Source organism: Photinus pyralis, unplaced genomic scaffold (assembly GCF_008802855.1).
Source record: "Photinus pyralis isolate 1611_PpyrPB1 unplaced genomic scaffold, Ppyr1.3 Ppyr1.4_LG10, whole genome shotgun sequence".
Taxonomy (NCBI): Eukaryota; Metazoa; Arthropoda; class Insecta; order Coleoptera; family Lampyridae; genus Photinus; species Photinus pyralis.
Window position 1 is genome coordinate 15,867,159 of NW_022170250.1, and position 21,026 is coordinate 15,888,184.

The 21,026-nt window shown below is 35.1% G+C and overlaps 2 protein-coding genes across 3 annotated transcripts; both read right to left on the minus strand.

The window, feature by feature from the left end:
• Positions 1 to 7,299: 7,299 nt before the first annotated feature.
• LOC116162051 lies at positions 7,300 to 9,961 on the minus strand. Of its 2 annotated transcripts, XM_031475574.1 has the most exons (7): positions 9,818 to 9,961; positions 8,620 to 9,761; positions 8,427 to 8,569; positions 8,274 to 8,366; positions 7,679 to 7,812; positions 7,504 to 7,596; positions 7,300 to 7,451 (listed from the first exon to the last, which is right to left on the minus strand). In XM_031475574.1, exons 2-6 carry the CDS (start codon positions 9,747 to 9,749, stop codon positions 7,510 to 7,512), a joined length of 1,587 nt encoding a protein of 528 aa, XP_031331434.1. In that variant the 5' UTR covers positions 9,750 to 9,761; positions 9,818 to 9,961; the 3' UTR covers positions 7,300 to 7,451; positions 7,504 to 7,509. The 2 variants fall into 2 exon arrangements, with proteins under 2 accessions (XP_031331434.1, XP_031331433.1); XM_031475573.1 differs by having other exon boundaries at positions 7,445 to 7,596.
• LOC116162391 lies at positions 9,809 to 10,876 on the minus strand. The gene is made up of 3 exons (XM_031476008.1): positions 10,728 to 10,876; positions 10,378 to 10,668; positions 9,809 to 10,267 (listed from the first exon to the last, which is right to left on the minus strand). The coding sequence occupies exons 1-3, from the start codon at positions 10,845 to 10,847 to the stop codon at positions 9,809 to 9,811; spliced, it is 870 nt and encodes a 289-aa protein (XP_031331868.1). The 5' UTR covers positions 10,848 to 10,876.
• Between the last annotated feature and the right edge of the window lie 10,150 nt (positions 10,877 to 21,026).

The window sequence follows — 21,026 nt, forward strand, 5'->3', positions numbered from 1 at the left end:
GAGTTAAACGCTAAGGCGAGACATACGTTCGATAATCCTATCGCATATGTGCCAACCATGAGTAAGACGAAGCCTCAAGAAAGACAAGGTATTTCTACTATAACAGACGAAGATGAATTCATTCTTAAAATTACCAAGGCCGTGTCGGATTCGTTGGAATACAAGATTAACTAAAAGCTACAAAAAATCAATCTTCAAAAGCAAGAAGTTCTTCAAGCAATCTCCTTATTCCTTGGCAGAAGATTTAACTAAGATGCGCTATGAGATCCTTAAAGCTGCGAAACTGAAATATGGGAAGAGCAATGTGTGGACCTCGGATGGAAAAATTATGTGGTTATCAAATGGTGAAAGACGGAGTGGTGTAAATGTAGACAACTTATCTTAGTATGAAACAACGTAAACTGAACAACGTTATACAACAAAAGGATGCGATTTTAGTTTTCTCTTATTATACGGGGGTTTTCTTTTTGAGTGCTCTTTTTTTCTTAATTATTTTACATGTATCTCCTGGTGCCGTATTATTTGTTGGTGTTTGTCAGGTGGTGGTTGGAATTTATATTTATATTTTATACGCAAAATAAATCAACGAAATACTGAAGTTTACTTGCACTGTTAAAATAGGTAATAGTTTTCAGGTGGTGGTCTTGGCACAATTATTGCTTTGTGTTACTTGACTTGCGGGGGTCAAAAGCGGTGTCCAGCAGGGCTCTGTCTTGGGGCCTTTATTATTTTGTATATATACATATACTATCACAAGCTGTTTAAAATATGGTAAGGGTTATTTATACGCGGATGACACACAGATACGGTACTCATTTACCCCTTTGGAGGTCGGAAGCGTTAGTAACATGATCAACAACGAGTTAGCTATTTTAGAGGAACAATCACGTAAGCATCACCAGTTTTTTTTATGACATCTAGGCTCACTCAAGATGCCTTTGAAAATACGAAAATGTATTTTCAAGAGTGCGGTATAAAGGCACTGTGCATCCATCACCTTTACAAGCACTCCGGGCAGTGAGACTAATATCAATAGCACAATTTACCAATGAAATATCCACGGGAAATTATGCAAAAGATTTAGATAAACATTATTTAGACTTGAGGTGCTGGGTATATGCGCACTTCAGGAAATGTTTGTATTTCGGATTCAAACAATAACCTTTATTATAGCAATTGATTTACAACAAAAATGATTTTACATTACAACAAGCGCCTAACGATGAACAAAACTAACTAACTTACATCTAATAGGAACCACCCTTTTAAACATCTGTGTCGCCGTGAAGGGTTACGTTTCTGATACCCCACAGCGCAACCCATACTCATAATGGGTAGCACATGTGCGTGTCGAATAATTGGTTTGAAAAGGACCGGTCACTATCAGTCTTGTACAAAAGGGATAATTTTGAGCGGAATACAGTTTCACTTTTTAGAAAGCGAAAGTAAAAGTGCTCGCTACAGACTTTTTATCATCCCCTGTAAAGACGAAAAAAAGCATCGCTGAAGAAATTAAGGACGTTGGAGATCCAAACTCATTAAGGGCCGGTATTTCCATCTCGGGATAAAGTCAAGTATAAGATATCTTCCAGGTAAACCGACAGTTAGCGTCGTTTCGGGTATTTCGAACCTCGTTTAAATATTATCGGCAGGATAAGCTCTAGATAAAGTTATTGGGTAGATTTTCTGCGGTTATCAACATAACATAACATAAGATATTGCGTCAAATTTCTAGTAGTACCGTACCTATACTAAATAGGAAGAAAGAAATTGAAGTATGCAAGTAGAAGTACTCAAATACATACTATGTTTTCTTGAAGGACATAGGTAACCTATTTTAGATTCCAAATCAAGATTTTCTTGACTTATTCGAATCCGATGACAAAGAATTATTTGACGTGATCTTTGTATACGATTAGCTTCAGCTGTACGATAATTAATTCCAGACTTTGCATTAAATTGTTGGGCAATATTCTCCCAGCAATTATTTTTTCTGCCCAAGTAACACCATCACTGCGTTTATTTTCCAGCACGTCCTTGTACTCGATAACTAAATCCACAAGCACACGATTTTCAGATGTGCTGAAATTAGGAGTTCTTTTCTTTCTATGTAGTGCATTTACATCACGATTTTGGTTCATGTTCAGAGTACCTACTCATAAGTAAGGCTTTTTCTATAATTTACGTTTGACAAGTATATTATAAGTCACTGAATTTCTTTCAAAAACTATACTTCCACATACACAGCAATAACCGATAAAGGAGGATTACTGAATCCGTCAGTTGGTATGCAGCTAGCATCTCAACTATTGGAGAAAATATGTGCGCATAAAATGAACGTTTCTCAAAATATTCAATCATTAATCGTTTATGCAAACAAACATATTAGTGGCAATGTACTGCCTGTATGCCAATGTGATTTTTCATATTTGTATTCTGCAACATTTATCAATTGTAGGTTACAATTTTGGCTAAAAAACTTAAACACAAATTCCCAATCATCTGTTGCGCACGGTTCAAAAAGAAATGAATTAACAAAAAAAATACATTAATTAGTTTAAGATTTTCCTTCATTTTAAGTGTCTTTCTCTATGACTACGTTTACACCACATGACCGTAGTGGGTCCTCTACACGGAACTTAAAGCTAAATTTGCATTTATTTAGTGTAAATGAAAGTGTATAATGTCTAATTGCCGGTCAAGAAAAGTGGAGATAATAAAAAAGTCCTACTTTGAACAGTTTAGGAATTGACGAGTAATTTCGACGTATCCACTTGAAATTGTCATGGCATGTACACCCGCAAAAGTAGGTTCTAACGTAGTGGATTCCGTACATCCATCCGAAAGTTACGGCGTAAACGTAGTCTATGACATTGTCATGCATATGTGTAACAATTTATAACAAATTTATTTTCACTTACTCTGTTGCATAAGCTTAATGTAAGTTAACAAATTTGTATGAAATTACAATAAAGGCTCATTATGAACCCTGGTGTATGATAACTAACGTCCTACCTGTCAATTAGTGTAATCTAATTTAAAAATAAAGCATATAATTTGCATTTTTCACATACTTTGTGTAAGGATACATAGGTAGGTATATATTACATACCAATTTGAATTTGGCGCCAGATTTTTACCTACAAAATGGAAGGTTACAATACCTCCTTTTAAAGGATACCTTACCTACTACAAAGATTAGGAGGATGTGAACTCGAAATGTAAGGGCTGATTTCACATGGTTGCATGTACCGGGTATGCAAAGTATATTTGAGAGACGCTTAAATTATTGAAAAACTGAATTATAATGTACGAATTTACCACTAATCTTAATACATACAATAGAATAGATAGCCGCAGTTTTGAGGTTATGCACAATTGTAATTATATGAGAACTTGCTGATGGGTGGCGGTATATTATACAAAATCAAAAACTAAATTAAATGATGTACTTACTTGATTGGAAATAACGCAGAATGAAAAAAATACACTTAAAACACCAACACCACGTTTTTGTATTACACGTGCAATTGCACATCACTGTTTATTATTGTAGCGTATTTGCATATGGCGCCGGCGCGTACCAATGTACCTCTGAAAAACCCAGAGCCCTCTGTGGAGATGTGTTTTGCACCTCCGCATCGTATAGCAAAGCGAACTTATGGTCGCTCTCGCTGGGTGTTATAGACTCGTTATATGTTCGAGAATAATAGGAATATAAGTATTGTATTTATCGAATTATTGAATAAAACCACAATTTTTATAGAAAAGCCATATTACAATTTAGAGAAATCTTACTTCAATATTTTGGAAACGTGGCAAATGAAACATTTCGTGTAGCTCTCCGTGCAATCTCTTTGAAATATTTCAAATGAAAGATTGCAATGATTCTGAAATGTTTCTGAAACATGTTGTGTTGTATGAGATATATTTGGTATTAATGTCAGCATTTTTTTTTCCTCCATTCTATGTAATAATTTGTTCATTTTTTCTAAAATACAATTACAAATAATAGTATTTTACATTATTAGCCAGGTAAGTGAGTTTTTACTGGCGATAGGAGAAGTTGACTGGCGAGCCGTCAGGCCAGCCTGTCATCTCCTAGAAAAATAAAGCCTATTGCAACATTTAAAACATAAATATACATTAGAAATATAGTGTACCCTCATCGCTGGTGTTATTGTTGACTCATTTTGAAGGCTTGGGACATCTCTTGCGCTTTTCATCATGTGATGTATAATTTGGGTCATTGGCCATTTTCCTGGCTTTCTCCAAAGTATTTATGTGAAGAATATGACTACTTAACAAAACAATTTCTATTGGTAGCTATAACATACCATAATATCCTTCTATACCCATTCTTTCGCAGCCCCATGAATCATCAGGTATCACACCTTTTGCCATTAATTGTCCACAGTTTTTATGGCTAGGCCAATAACAGTATAATTTGTCGTCTGAAATCCAGGATACTGGAATTTCCGAATAAGAATCCACCTCATCCAGAAATCGTCCTACTGCAAAAGCCGAAAATAAAAATACAATAACATAATGAAACATATATTCTAAATAAGCATGTCATCATTTACAATTATTTCAGATGTGTGGCATTTTTCCTGAATTGAAGGTTTTTAGATTAATGCTGTTTTATTGAATCATCATATTTTGTTCATTTATATTAACACATTTTGTTTAGTTTTCTAAATTCACTACATTGTTAATCAACATGCAAAATGGTAAGCACTACATTTTCATCTTTATAATTAACGAAATATGATTTATTTTTATAGTATAGAATGAAATGTATTTAAGTTGTAGCCCTTACACCCTTGGAGTATTTAAGGGATTCGATTATATATATATATATATTGTNTTATGTCATTGTTGGAATGCTGTAGGGTGGCAGAATCCAGCTGGACCTTGAGATACAGATAAAAATTTTGTTTTCATTTTTTTTTACTACTGAGCTAGCTAGAGGTAAATCGTGGGATTTCCAGAAGTTAAGGTTAGGTCTCACAACAATATATATATATATATATATATATATACGTATACACGATACGCTAGCGCCTCCGGCATATGAAGGTGGCGACCTCGCCTCCACATCAACCCCTATAGTTAGGGTAGTAAAAATTTGTATATATGCTGAGGGGAACCTCAGGAATCCAAATCCCATAAGAGGGGAAAAGTATATTCAAAATTTTGGAACCATATATGATGAGGCAAGAAAGGTACGCTGTCGCCTCAAAAATTTATATAAGTTCAGATACCAAAGTGGCGCTTTCGCCTCCGACAGTGTTGCCGTCTTTCTGGAGGTAATATCGACACTACTGTGTACTTTTTGATATATCCGAATCTATTTTTAGAATTGAACTTGACCTCTCGCCGTTTTACGCTATTCAGCATTTGATGTAGAAGTTATTCTATTTTATAATTAACCTGCTACAGAATGTGTTTAATTTAGTAAGCTAAGAACAAATCTAAATTTTAAAGGGAACCTTTGCAAAGCTAGTAACATTTTAAAACTATATACTTTTTGTTTAATCTGTAATCCGGAAATTCCGAAAATCTGTATCCAGAAGTGTTATTAATTATTATAGCATTATAAGTAAACTCCGAGGGCAAGAATTACCTACCTCAAATGTGCAATTACAAAAACCAATCGAGCATAGAAATGTTATCACAGTATAGTGTACAACTAGTTTAAGATCCTAATTAAAATCTTACTATCATTAAAAATTGAAAAATAGACGCCATTTTTTTCTTTTTGGTTTTCTTTTCAGTTTGTATTACATAAACGGCCACAGGTGTTTTAGTGTTTCCGTTTATTCTCCTTACCTTCCTTTTTCAAAATACACCCTGTTTTACTAACTTTACAGGCCGAATCAATGCAAAATATTTTCAAAATGAATGGCACTTCCGGAAATAGCGGAAGCATGTAGCAACTTCGTTATTTTAAATGGCAACCCTTATTTTTTATTGCATTTTTGGGTTCTACGTGAAATTTCAGTGTTCTTTTGGTGCCCACATGTCAATATCAGCAGTTTATGATTTTTATTTTGATTTTTAAGAAAAAAATGGCGGTTGCAGACGCTACCTTAAAAATTAATTACTGGAAAACGGTTGTAGTTATGGCAACCCATTTTTAACAGTGCATAGAGAAAGAATAGGGTTTTCTCTTCGTGTATTTGAAAAAAGTTAAGTTGCGCACGACCGCCCCTGTGGAGATCCACATTTCGGTTCTTTCTCTATGCGCTGGTAAAAATGGGTTGTCGTAACTACATCCGTTTTCTGGTAATTAATTATCAAGGTACCGTCTACAACCGCCCTTTTTTTCTAGAAGTCAAAAAAACTTAAAAACCATAAATTGTCGATATTGACATGTGGGTGTCAAAACAACTGAAATTTCACGTAGAATCCAAAAATGCAATATAAAATAGGGGTTGCTATTTAAAATAACGAAGTAACTAGTTATTTCCGGTAGTGAAACCATTTTGAAAATATTTTACATCGATTGGGCCTTCAGAGTAACTCTTAAATACAAATTTTCAAAACACTACCTATTACACTTTCCCAGAAACGTTTAACTAAAGCTCCCAAAAAAACACCCTGTAGAAGTCCGCAGAACGTTGCATCAAAAGCTCAAAAGATAAACTGTACGTGCGTGCCGCTGTATTCAACTTTATTTTTGGTTTTTCAGCTACGTAGGAAACCAGTCCCAAATAGTAATAGCCCGAAAACTGCCTACACCACCAGCAAAAGTGTCATTTGTAATTTTTGATACCTACAAGAACTTTTTTTCTAGATTATTCCTGGGTGTATTTTCTTCTGGAAATGGGATCGAATGAATAAGGTTGAATTAAAGTTCACTCCAAACCTTCACCATGAAAACTTTAATGAGTAACTAAGGTAGTCCTAGTACCGTAGTACATTAGTTACTCAATAAAACTTTCATGGAGGATGTGTTTTTGTAGCTTTACTAAAAAAATGTTGTTTGTGACACGTACCTAAAACGTTTTTTTGGGACTGATTTTGTTGTTTCCAGACTCGACTGTGTTTAGGTACTTGTAACAAAAATAACAATTTGCGTATGCTCAATGCAATAATTCTTTTATTCGATGTCCTTTTGATTTTGTGCGATTTAATGGAAGATGTTGAAATGTTTGTTTTGTAGCTCATTTTTTGTTCGCCGGAACAAACCTAATCAAGGGTTTAAAATAAAAAAATACAAACTGTTTTATCACGCTTATTCTTTAATATTATTCCATTATCAACTAATCACATTTTGGTTATCTTCATCAGATGTTGAAGTTTTGATTTTATTACTGCAATACTGCGTGTAGAACCAGTTTTATTTTTAAACTTAGTGATCTCTTTACCTGAGGGATAAACGTTTGTTTTAAAGAAAGAGGCAAATTCTTGTTTTAAGACTTGAACCTCCGTGTTACTCCAACCTACAAATTTTCAGGTAAAATATATACATATTTACATTTCTTTAATCGTTACCCTTTTTTACAATAACTTTTTTCCCTTGTTTATTGTTACAGTTGTCATTTCCATTACTATTGTCGCTATCACTTCCGTCACTTTCATTGCGGACTGCAAGAAAAGGTAAGTACTTATACAATTACAAAAATAATCAAAATGCAGACACTAATACCCATATATGTACCAAACTTACCCCTTTTTTTTCAGATACCCTCGTTCTAGTTTGACTACCACTAACAGATGTCTTATCGTGAGAAACTGGGTTATCATTTCCATCTAAACTGTGGGTACTATTGTCGTCAATTGCAATGCAGGCTGTAGGAGAAGCTAAAAACATTAATTAATAATATTCTCGCCAGGAAAGAATGCCGGACACAGAACACGTGATGTCGGTCAGCAGTCTATGTTTTTCTGAAGATGATAGCGTTCCGTTCTTTTCGTTCAACATTGACAGAACCCTATTCCGGAAATCGCTCACATCTTAAGAAAAATATAGGTTGTAGACCGACATGAGGTGTTCTGTGACCGGCATTATTTCTTGGAGATAATAATACATAGATCTACGTATATACAAACTTACAACTTGTATTTGCAGTCTTTTCTTTTTACTTTGTTTTCAAGTATCGTTATTTCTATAAGTTAAAATTATAATAGGTTGTCAAAATATCATGATAAATGCTTTTCGCTGATGATGACAGTCTTGCAGTCGAAACGCGTAGTTTAGTAGTTTCAAAGCACAATATTTTATGAAGAATAAATGTATTTCATAAATCTTATAATGAACTTACAATATGTATTAGGCAGCAACTTCGTCTGTGGATCTTCAATGTTCATTTCAAAATGTTCATTTTCAGGCAAAAGTATTACTCCTTCATCAGCATCTAATGACATATTCTAGATTTATAATGGTTGCTAAGGGAATAAACATATTACAAACTTACCGTTGTTTTCTACTGCGTACTCTAAATTTTCGTCGAAATTTATGTCTGCCAGGGACCTGCCTTTGTATTGGGCAGGAATACCCTTCTCAGATGCGAGCAAAATCTTGGACACCTTTGCCGTCTGATATATGTCTACTGGTAATCTGTACAGGTAAATATGTGGTAGGCATTTATAATTTAAATAAACACTTACTCGTAGAACTCCTGGTGGGTTTTTTCTGTGTGGCCCATAAACTGTGCGAATTGCTTTGATTCATCCTTGCTTAAATTTAACAATTGCATTACAGTAGCTATTTGCTTTCGCAGTTTGTTGCTCGAGATTGCTGTGGGATTTTTTAGTTTCATATTCTTTGTTAGTGCCCTAATAGCTACATCGCCTTTGCCCCAAGGTACAGTGCTGCCAGGAACAGCAAATACGTATTCATTATCGGACGTAATATATTTATCCCTATTTTTTAGAATTATATCAATAAACCTTTGTAAGAGCTCGGGTATTAGTATAACTACTGCACGATTTCCCTTTCCACCGTTAACTACGCGTTTATATTTGCTAGTCAACATTTTCTCAACATCTGTTAGCACACTCTCAAAATCGTTAACATCGCTACGGATATCCCGTTTATAGTCAGCAATCTTTAAGTATTGTATATCGCCGATACGTCTCCTATTAAAGACAATTAGCAGTGCCAAAGTGCAATTTAGGAGTAATTTGTATGTATTTCTATCATCATTTCCTTGACGAAATACGTTTTCACATTCTTCGGCCATCTTTAAACACTCATCGCGAAATATCTTAATGTCGCTAACTAGTGGAAGAAGCAGTGGTTTTTGCCACCTTTTCTCCATTAAGTCTTTATTTGCCAATGACGCTAATTCGATGTTCCACCGAGATTCAACAAGCATCTTAAAATTTTTAATGTCTTTTAGCCAAATGGTTTTTAAGTCTGGTGATTGAGCCCGAAATCCTCTGGTCTCCTTCAAAACTAAGTGTGACAGTTCCTGACAAGCTAATTTTAAAGACGTTCCCAAGTGCATGGCTAGACTGGGTGTTTTGAAAGTATTTTTTATTGGATCGTACCCCACTATGATCCTTACTGCTGATAACACAGAATCAAAGTTTTTCGGAAGAAGAAGTTGTTTAAAATCCACGTTGGTGCGACCAACAATGTCTCTGTAAGCAATGAGGAGCCTCGCTAACTCCCTCATTCTGTTGCTACAAACGTAGCTAATTCTCTCACGTTTGTGCTTCTTCAAATATGAATCACCAAAACGCACAATGAGACTGTCTGTTTTGGCCACGAAAGATATTTCATCTCCCTTCATTTTGTCGAAAACCTAAGGTAAGATGGCAGATATATATATTATAAATAAAACGAAAATAATTAATTAACCTGATTTTTGACCCTTAATGTTGACAACGTGTTTGTAGGGTCACTTGCGCAAGCCACTACAGTTTGTGATGCCGACACATGGTCTCTTCTAGTATTACTATCGGCATTTCGTACTGACTTCAAGGGACATACTTTGGCATGCCTTTTAAGGTATCGTTTCAAAAATATGCCTTTACATAAAAAGCAGGGATAATATTGTGGGTGTTCAGGTTCCTGCTTCCCAGTTCGGTAAGGGCGTGTACTTCCAATGATGAATAGATCGAAATTTGTATCTTTTCTAAGAGATATGAATGCTTCTCGCCTTTGTTTGCTTTTCTTGGGGAGCATTAATATATCTTGAACCTCATTTTCCGTAGGATGCAGCCTCTCTATATGCCGAACAAAATTTTTAGACCATACATCTTCATCACAAAATTTACACCTAGCAATTGCCTTTTGGGATTTTCTCTTCTAGAATAAATGAATTCTTAATTAAAGTGATTTAACCGACAGCATTAGGTGCACTATCATTGGTATAGAATCACATGAAACATAAAACACTAAACATAAAGGGTACTGACCTTGATGATTTGCTGTGAAAGTGACTGAAAAGCTGCTTCAGTTTCAATAGCATTAATGGGATTTAAATCAGCGATAGGAGCATAACTTGCGTCTTGGTAAGTTTCATCGGTTTCATTGCTTGTGTTGTTTCTTAGATGGTAGTCGGCGGGGTCAAAATCCGCATCTCGTTGGTCATCGTCGAAACTAGCACTAATACTGGACGTTTCATTATTCTTATTAAGGGGTCTAAGAGGATCACAGTTGTTTGGCGAATCTATGTCAGCCGCACGAATAACGATATTATCAAGTATCTACAATAGTGATTTTGTTGATAACCATCTGTCTGCGTCGAACTGGATGTTTTACCCACCTTAATTTTTTCGGATTTGTGAGACACAGGTTCGAAAAGTTCCTTTTCTAAGTCACTATGAAAAGACTCTGATAGTTTTCTATTCTCGTACTGTAAAAATAAATTGTTTGGTTCCCGCATAGGTAAAAGTTCCGTGTATTGTTTGTCAGTTTCTGAATGATCGGGCTCACTCCTGGGCTCACTGCAACTGCGACGCCGACGTGAAACACACCAAAAATCGCTATTAACCAGCCAGTCCTAAAAATGTGTACCTACATTAAACCTCCTGTTCAGTCTTCTTAATGTAGCAATAAAAGGGGGGGGGGGGGGTTAGACATAAAAATTCCAGGTGTAGGCTACATATTGCTAAAAATTCCAGGTCATTAGAACAATTCCCCTAAAAAGTAGTTTGAAACCGCAGAAGAGGGTTCGGAAGGACGGAAGGAAGGGCAAAGCGCAAACAATAACACATTTAAGTAAACATCTATCTAATCGAACTCAAAAATCAGTGAAAACTGTAACTTTTTTGTAACGTTTTATTGAGTGTGTCCCTGTGCATGTTACAAGGGGTATGCCTCCAAGTAGGTAAATATTCTTCGATTTTTGTATAGAGCCATAATTTCTCGTGCTGAGCAACTTTTCTTAGCGACAGTTTGTAGTCATGAACAAAAAGTGCAGTTTACCTAAAAATAAAATAGTTTTTGATTCACTATCAGGTAGACTTGATTTGTAAAAACCCAAAGTATTCTTAAAATTCTATTCACACCAAGCAGATCTTATTCCGAGAATCTTAAAATAAAATTCAAAATTTTTTAATCCATTACATCTCTTGTAACACCAATCCAGGGACACATTGTATATTGTGTTCATTGTTTTAGACCTTATCTTTTTAGGAAACCTTATAGGTCTAGGAAAGGTATCATATGCCTACCTCAACTTTTCCACTGGTTTCGCCCTTGCCTACACCATCTTCTAGAGGCGCATCAATTGCCGTGGCATTATAGGTTTCACTTTCAGAGCCGGTGTGAATATTGGGGATACCATTTTTTTCGTATATCCCAAGTCTGTTACTCGTTACGTCGATGCTTGCACGATCTCCTAGAGGCAGTACATGGAAAAACGTTTTTACTACAGAAATTCTACTAAAAATTGTTTAAAAGCGCTCGGTTTCATTTTACACGTGAGCGATCTAACCGCCACGCAGAGAAAAGAGCGCCTTTTTAAAGCGTACAAATCATGTAAACAATGGACTACTTATACGGTAAAAATAAACATTTGTACTTACGGGAATCCGAATTACACAACTTCAGTATCAACTTTGCTCTTGAGGTCATTATCACAACACGTACATACAAACTCCGAACACAGAATACAATGATTGCAATGCAAAGTAGGGTGTTGTAAAAATGCTGATTGAGTTGATGAAGCAGCGTGCAATCACCAAAACCACCTCCATAACGTTGAACTTCGAATTATAATTTATACCAGTAGGTTTCTAATGTAATTTTGTAGCGTGGAAATGAATGTTTAGGTATCTCATACCACCTTAATGTTTTTGATTAATCGACTACCATGGTCCAATTTTCCAAAAAATGGTAAATTGTGAAAATTTAATTATACAACTTTGAATAACTCAAAAGGTTGTATCTGTTTTGAAGACGCAAGTACTTTGATTTGTGATAATACTGTCATCCATATCCAGCCACCAGCTTCAAAAATACCCTGGTGATAGAGTACTAGACATTTATTTATACCAGTAGGTTTCTACTGCAATTTCGTAGCCTGGAAATGAATGTGTAGGTACCTCATACCACCTTAATGTTTTTGATTAATCGACTACCATGGTCCAATTTTCCAAAAAATGGTAAATTGTAAAAATTTAATTATACAACTTTGAATAACTCAAAAGGTTGTATCTGTTTTGAAGACGCAAGTACTTTGATTTGTGATAATACTGTCATCCATATCCAGCCACCAGCTTCAAAAATACCGTGGTGATAGAGTACTAGACATTTATTTATACCTGTAGGTTTCTAATGTAATTTTGTAGCGTGGAAATGAATGTTTAGGTATCTCATACCACCTTAATGTTTTTGATTAATCGCCTACCATGGTCCAATTTTCCAAAAAATGGTAAATTGTGAAAATTTAATTATACAACTTTGAATAACTCAAAAGGTTGTATCTGTTTTGAAGACGCAAGTACTTTGATTTGTGATAATACTGTCATCCATATCCAGCCACCAGCTTCAAAAATACCCTGGTGATAGAGTACTAGACATTTATTTATACCTGTAGGTTTCTAATGTAATTTTGTAGCGTGGAAATGAATGTTTAGGTATCTCATACCACCTTAATGTTTTTGATTAATCGACTACCATGGTCCAATTTTCCAAAAAATGGTAAATTGTAAAAATTTAATTATACAACTTTGAATAACTCAAAAGGTTGTATCTATTTTGAAGAACCAAGAACTTTGATTTGTGATAATACTGTCATCCATATTCAGCTACCAGCTTCAAAAATGCCCTGGTGATAGATTACTAGACATTTATTTATACCATTAGACTTCTAATGCCATTCTGTAGTCTAGAAACTAATGTTTATGTAACTCTTACAAGATAATGTTTTGGATTAATCGACTGCCAAGGCCAAACTTCCAAAAAAAGTGTAAATTTAATTATACAACGTTGATTAACTCATACGATTGAATCTCTTTTGAACAAGCAACTATTTTGATTTGCGACAACGGGGCTGTCCATAACCAGTTACAAGCCTCACGAATGTGCTGGTGATTGGTTGCTGGAGATTTGTTTATACCAGTAGGTTTATAATGTTCTCCTGTAGTCCAGAAACTAATATTTAGGTAATAATTCATATCATCTTAACGTTTTGGAATAACAGACTGCCATGGCACAACATTCCCAGTAAACGGTATTATTTACAAATAATTAAAATCTGCAAACCCGCTGCGTTTGGTTTCCTACCCATCTCTTTTTTGGAGATTACAAGGCCCGGATTCGGAACAGCTGATGTGTTAAATCATTTGGGTTCAAATATTAGGAACCAATCGAATAAGGTCTAACTGAAGAACATTATAGGAATTGTCAGCATAGCCCACTATTGGTACAAATGACTCTCATTTTGCTAAACCAAATAGCAAATAGATCAATCAATTTTTATTCTATTCGTAGTTCATGTAAAAGATTTTGTCTCAGCTCGTAGGCCCCGGGTTCGATTCCCGGTCGGTGCAGAATTTTTTCAGTTTTTCTACCTTTCGTCAGACGCTGATTGTTGACGTATGATGCCATATAGTCCCGTAGGAGATGCTATATCTAGTAGTAATTTATTACATTTAACGTTAAGCTACCTTTAAACAGAATTATCGTCGTAAAAATGTAATAAGTTCTATTTATGACGCAACTTACAAAGAATGTGAGATTACGTAACGCCTACAGGAAAGCGATGTTGCCGTTTTTTGGAGGCGCTAACGTATCACCCCTATTGCGAATTTTTATCATATAGAGTCGGAGGTGACAACGTACCCGTTCCACCAGAAGGGTGCGATACTAGCGCCAGTGGTATACAGCGAAACTAAAGGACCGATTTGAGGAGACTGAAGATACGTTAACACCTCCGGCTGAAACTTCCCCTAAAGGGTGCAGGGGGGGTGTACATACCAAATATAGTGTCAGACGTTGTCACCTCCGGATTCGGAGGCGACAACGTAAAAAATGAGGTGATAAAGATACCAGCGTGTATATATATATATATATATATGATGATTGAATTTTACACGAAATCGTATTTCAATAATATAAAATTTCAATTTTTATATAGAACTTTTGATTAATGTCGATCTGTTAGTGATGACAGGAGTCATTATAGACATTCACAAATGCGGCTGGTAAAGTGGCGGTGCGGCCAGTAAAGTGACAAGCGACAGGAGACGTAGTCTGCTCTGCTCTGAAAGTAGGCATGAAAAAGGTTTCAGGACGATTTTGGGTAAAAGCATTTTTTCTTGTACCTTGTTCCTATATATTCACAATATGTATCGTGAATATATTGAGTCCTGCTATGTTAGACCGCATATTAGAGTAGCACTAGTTCATAATTGCATATGTACTAAAAATAGAAGCGCCCATCTCTTATGTACTAGCACAGATTTAAATATACTATAGATATATCATGCCAAACTAAATTAGTGTTATTCCGCGTCCACAAGGAAGCGCTGCAGAATGAATAACTTGCGCGTGGTTTACAACATAAGAAAGACCAGAGAACTCTCGCGATAAACAACCCAACTAGCAAAGATATTTTATAATTCCTAACTGTTCGTGCTACTTTATTATATAATTGCTTTATGCAATATTGTTTTATAAGGGAGTCGTAAGAACGTTCTTTGCGCAAAAATACAAAACAGTTTTAAGACAAATTATAATAATAATAATTATTTTATAAACGTTTACACGAAAACTTTATACGACATTTTAGCTTACCGAACAAATTTGTTTCATAATAGATTTATACTGGTGTTATCTGATACTAGTTTGTTCCTTTGCGAACATCTATAAAACTGTTTTATTAGCGCTATGTGAAACGTTTATAAAATTAATTTATTAATGTTTTCTTTTCGATATTATTGCTGTCTAAAGCATATTGCACTCAGACGTAACCTTAAAAACATTATTATATAATTATCATGAACACTGTCATAACATAATACTACCTATATATAATAATTATAAATTGAAATTTATTATGTTTTAAAACCCCGTTCTTATATGTAATTTGTTCTTGTTCTATTATTTTCATTAAACAATTTGTTCCTTTAAAAAAAAATTAGACCTTATATATTTAAAAAAAAAAAAAAAATTATAAAACAAAAAAATGTTTGTAAGGATACAATAGTTATTTATATAACAAGAGCGCGAAGTTCAATTTCGCGCATTGAGACTGAAGGTATTTTGACGAGGCGAAGCCGAGTCAAAATATCAGTCAAAAGCGCGAAGTTTTCGCGCTAGCGTTATATACAATATTTTTTCTACAACTGAACCGATTGTTAATTAAATTTGCTGTTTAAGTTCAACTTTGTCACGTGCGCGAAATACTTTTTTTCACTGTTGACGATTTCGCGCACGTTGTCAATAGCAACCTTACTTATTAATTAACCGTTTCAAAATCTAGTACTTCGCGTTTCGAAATCCGTCAGAAAATGACAGGTTTTTTTAACAGTTGTAGAAAAAAGCATTTATTAATACATTTATAAAACGCCATTTTACTATTACTTTTTGATCTCAGAAAGTTAAAAAAACTGGAGCATTTTACAGTAGTGAAGAAGTGCTACCAAAATATCTTAGGAGGTGAAGTTATTATTGGTAATAATACACTAGATCTCTCTATAAAGGAAGCAGCAGGTGACCCATCAGATACACCAAATGATTTCACTTCACAAGTAACGCGCCGTCCAGCAACTATCGTCCTCGTACCGAAAACTGACATTTTTTGTACTAATGAAACAAATAACTATTTGCTCAATAAGGCAAGTATTAATGTAAGAGTTTCTTGACTTGGCTACATCAAGCAGTTAAGAAACCATCCTGGAAAGTAATAGTCCACGTTTAATTTGAATCATATTTCAGAAGTAAAAATGGATGGAACAATAACCCATCTTGCTTACAATTTATGAGAACAATGAGGAGATTATTGCTCCACACCAAAATTAACCAGGGCTCCGGGAATTGTAAAGTGTTAGGCGCCACCACTGTTCTAAGTGTACCAAGCACTGCCACACATTCTGAACAAGCAATAGATGTATCATTGTACCGAAAATATAATTATGCTTTTGAGCCAAAAGATCAAATACTCCATCATGATTATGTGTGCAGTGAAACAATTGACCTAAGTGAAATCATATCAAATGTTGTCACTTATATGTGGATATGCAATTAAGATAAAAAAAAAACTCGACATAAATGTGAACAATGTGTGCTGGCATGTAAATCGCAAGAAGACATTACAAAAGGTTCCTATTCTCTAATTTCCTTTAAAAACAGAGGTATAGTCAGATGTTTGAAAAGTCCTTATTTAACTAATATTTCTTTAAATTGCAAGAGGCTTATATGTACCATCAATTGCAATTGTGAAAATTTGCACAAAAGTAGAGATTGCAATTAGAAACATTCAACTGGAAACAAAATTCCAAATGAAAAAGGTTTCATGGAATATTTTGTCACCGCCATTGCACAAAAATTTTACCAAGAACTGTACACGTTATTTCCTAGTTTGCGTGATCATTTTCTAGAATTTAATATTTGTGACGAGAATCACGGGTTTTTACTGATCAAAAATATCATTTTTTCGTATTGTAGAATAAGGTTTTTTAATTTGGCGAAAAAGTACACAGAAAAAATACAAGGTTCTGCGGTTCGAAGAGAACTAAACAAATTGATACTGTTTAACCACCAATAAAGTATAATTGTCAACCAGTTTCCAACTTCTCAAGAACCAAATTAGCGAACGTATGACGTTTCATGTTTGTGGTCTTGACGCTTCAGTTCTTGGACTAATTATTAACATTGTAGGTAGTTTCACAACTAGGGAATGTATCGATGCATTGTGATATAGGCAACATAATATACTTGTTCAACGTGTAAGGAAACGCACGGGAACTTTTTGAAAGCACATTGTATGTAGTTTTTAACAAGTCCCCGTAGCATATACTTAGAAGATGGCGACATTCAAAATCTGACTATTTACGCATGTTGACACACATCTCCCCACATCTATATCTCTGGGTTGAACCAGTACTAAATCGAAAATGTCGTTTTACGAGTAGAGCGGAGTTAACTCCGGGAAACTTAACATGCCTTAGTGAGATGTAGTCTTCTTATATATACAGGGTGTTACACGACCGTTCGAAAAAAAAAATCGGGTTGTAGAGGGCATCAAAACAAGCACTTTTTCCAAATAAACCGAGGGTCCAACGTGTTTCGTTTGGGAGCCACCCCCCAAAGAGTGTTGAAATCTGCATTTCTTCTTTAATTTTTTTCTCAGCAACCATAAGAGTTACAAAGTCGGGTGCCATGTCTTTGAATAGGTTTTTGGGTATGCTCTTTCCGATTTTGCAATTTTTTTTTCAAAATTCCTACCCCTAAAGGGCGCACCCCTAAACTAGGGTGCAAAAAAAATTCTGATTTCGACGAAATTTGGTATCTGGGGTTTTTTTAACATGAAAATCACGAATCTGAAATTAGTTTTTGAAAATTCGAAAAAAAAAAGTTCCACTGCAATTCTTGGCGGGACAACGAAAATAGAGATAATTCCACGAAATTTGTTGTGTACATACTAAACGAGTTAAGGAACAAAACTGTCGAACAGTTTTTTAATATAACTTTTCAAACAAAAGTTATACTCATTTGAATGTTGGTCCTTCGGGTCGCGAAGTGTCCCAAGCCTACTAGTAAGCCATAATTTCGCATGTGTTGGTTGACAATGTCGCAAAAACAAAAGATGAACGGTTTGAGTCGATATTTTGTTATTTGGAATTAATTCGGTCATTAAATGATTAAAAAATTCGATGTATCGATTAAAACACCTACCAAGGTATCTTAAAGGGCTGATCGATTGTTTATTATCTAAATAAGGTAGGGGAAATTTGTCCTTAAAAGGAGCGTGTTCTTTTGGAAGTTATTTTTCAACCTAAGATTATGAAAATTTTTGATCATAGTGAAAAAGTATCATACGGAAAGAGATTTGACTTTTTCCCCTACCTTATTTAGATAATAAATAATCGATCAGCGCTTTAAGATACCTTGGTAGGTGTTTTAATCGATACATCGAATTTTTTAATCATTTAATGACCGAATTAATTCCAAATAACAAAATATCGACTCAAACCGTTAATCTTTTGTTTTTGCGACATTGTCAACCAACACATGCGAAATTATGGCTTACTAGTAGGCTTGGAACACTTCGCGACCCGAAGGACCAACATTCAAATGAGTATAACTTTTGTTTGAAAAGTTATTTTAAAAAACTGTTCGACAGTTTTGTTCCTTAACTCGTTTAGTATGCACACAACAAATTTCGTGGAATTATCTCTATTTTCGTTGTCCCGCCAAGAATTGCAGTGGAACTTTTTTTTTCGAATTTTCAAAAACTAATTTCAGATTCGTGATTTTCGTGTTAAAAAAACCCCAGATACCAAATTTCGTCGAAATCAGAATGTTTTTTTGCACCCTAGTTTAGGGGTGCGCCCTTTAGGGGTAGGAATTTTGAAAAAAAAATTGCAAAATCGGAAAGAGCATACACAAAAACCTATTCAAAGACATGCCACCCGACTTTGTAACTCTTATGGTTGCTGAGAAAAAAATTAAAGAAGAAATGCAGATTTCAACACTCTTTGGGGGGGTGGCTCCCAAACGAAACACGTTGGACCCTCGGTTTATTTGGAAAAAGTGCTTGTTTTGATGCCCTCTACAACCCGATTTTTTTTTTTCGAACGGTCGTGTAACACCCTGTATATGAAAACTTCCTAACACACTGAAACTACCCACACAACTTACCCTTGCTAGCTCAATTTCACTAAAACTCTTTGAAACACAATAAAACATAAATCTCAGGGCCCGTAAAATGAGTCCGACTACCCTTTTTTTCGTCCGGACTAGGGGTAGCAACCTCGCCAGGTCGGTGGCTACCACCTCCCTTAAATTCCAAATAAAATAAACCCTTGTTAACTGACTTCTGGAATGAAATTTAAGTCCCACCGATGATCCAAACCTTTTTACGTTACCAAACTCGTTTCACACTCGGGATAAAAAAAGAAAACTTAAAATTTGAGAAACTCGAATCGTTGACCTTTACTTTGACACACAAATAATAAATGACAATAAAATTTACAAAGCTAAATGCACAAAATCTGAAAATAATAACTTAACACGAATTGAAACACAAAACCGTCTTAGACGGCGATTCTTACAATTAAATTAAAACAAAAATGACAGTACTCACGATCTGTGTACAAGCTAATCCTTTTTACAAATGCACAAACGACTGATGCACACAAAAACACAAACACAACCCCAGGTATGTGCTGACACTGTACAGCTACTCCAACAGCTCCTCGGCGATGCTGGAGTTAAACAAACGTTCCGCCATGTCCAGACAATGTAAAATACAATGCAAACGAAGTCTCGCTGCTAAAATGGCGTTATTGTACCGCTCGTTTCCCTTCAACAAACTCCTTCCAAAGACCTTCTTAAACTCCTCGATGCCGGCGTAATTCAAACGTTCCCGGACTTTCAAATAACAATAAACGATGAATAAACTGGCGGAACTTTAGCAAACGCCGCTACAATAAACTTTCCAAAAATTTTCACGTAAGACAACACGTAGACTTCGCGAAACGGTACAATAAGCGCCTTCTCTTCGCTGTTCAAACCATTTATACGCCACCCATCGTCAAATCTCGTTGCGACGCTTTTCCATATAAAATTTGAATTTCGGAGCCGATAAAACTAAACGGTCGACTCCGCGGATCAATAACATAATTGCATAAATAAAACTATTACCGATCGTAAATCAACTTAGACTGGCACTTTTACGAGTACACGCCAAAATTCCTATGAAATTCGCTCTTAAACAACTAAACGTTTCCTTATCTAAAGTAACACTTGTGCAAAGCGCGTGCACTCTGCTAACTTCCACGAATTTAACAATAACAAGACAAAATTTATTACATTTAAAATTTTAATTACGGATTCGATTTTCCCAGACTTAAGTTTCTTAATTAACTCCGGCCGAGCATTAATTGAACTAAAACAACGATCCCATAAAAATGGGAAATAAACTTCTTTCCAGAGTAAATAAATGCCGTCCAACTGCGGCCTAATAAAAAACACTATATATATATCGCTACTGCGCGTGAAAAAGTGATAAGTCAAAGAAGCGGCTTTTGAGAAAACTTGCGTTTAAATTCTGACTAGACTTCAAATGCTTCTGACGTGGCGTTTTCATGAATGATTTTAATATTGATTTCGTGCATTATGTTTATTTATAGTAAATTCGACGTCAAACTGAATTTTACTTTATGCCCTAAGGACTTCTTGAGGACTTAACTCATTTTTCACAGCTTCTTTCTGACTTAGCTTAGTTACCACCTTTCAACCAAATTTTTTAAAATAATCTCACAGTATAAAAACTTAAACGTAAAACACATAAAAAAGATTACAAACTTTTATTTAAAAAAGAAACAGAGTAATTATCAAATACAAAAGAAATAAAAAATGTTTTTAATCATCTTCATCATCGGATGCATCC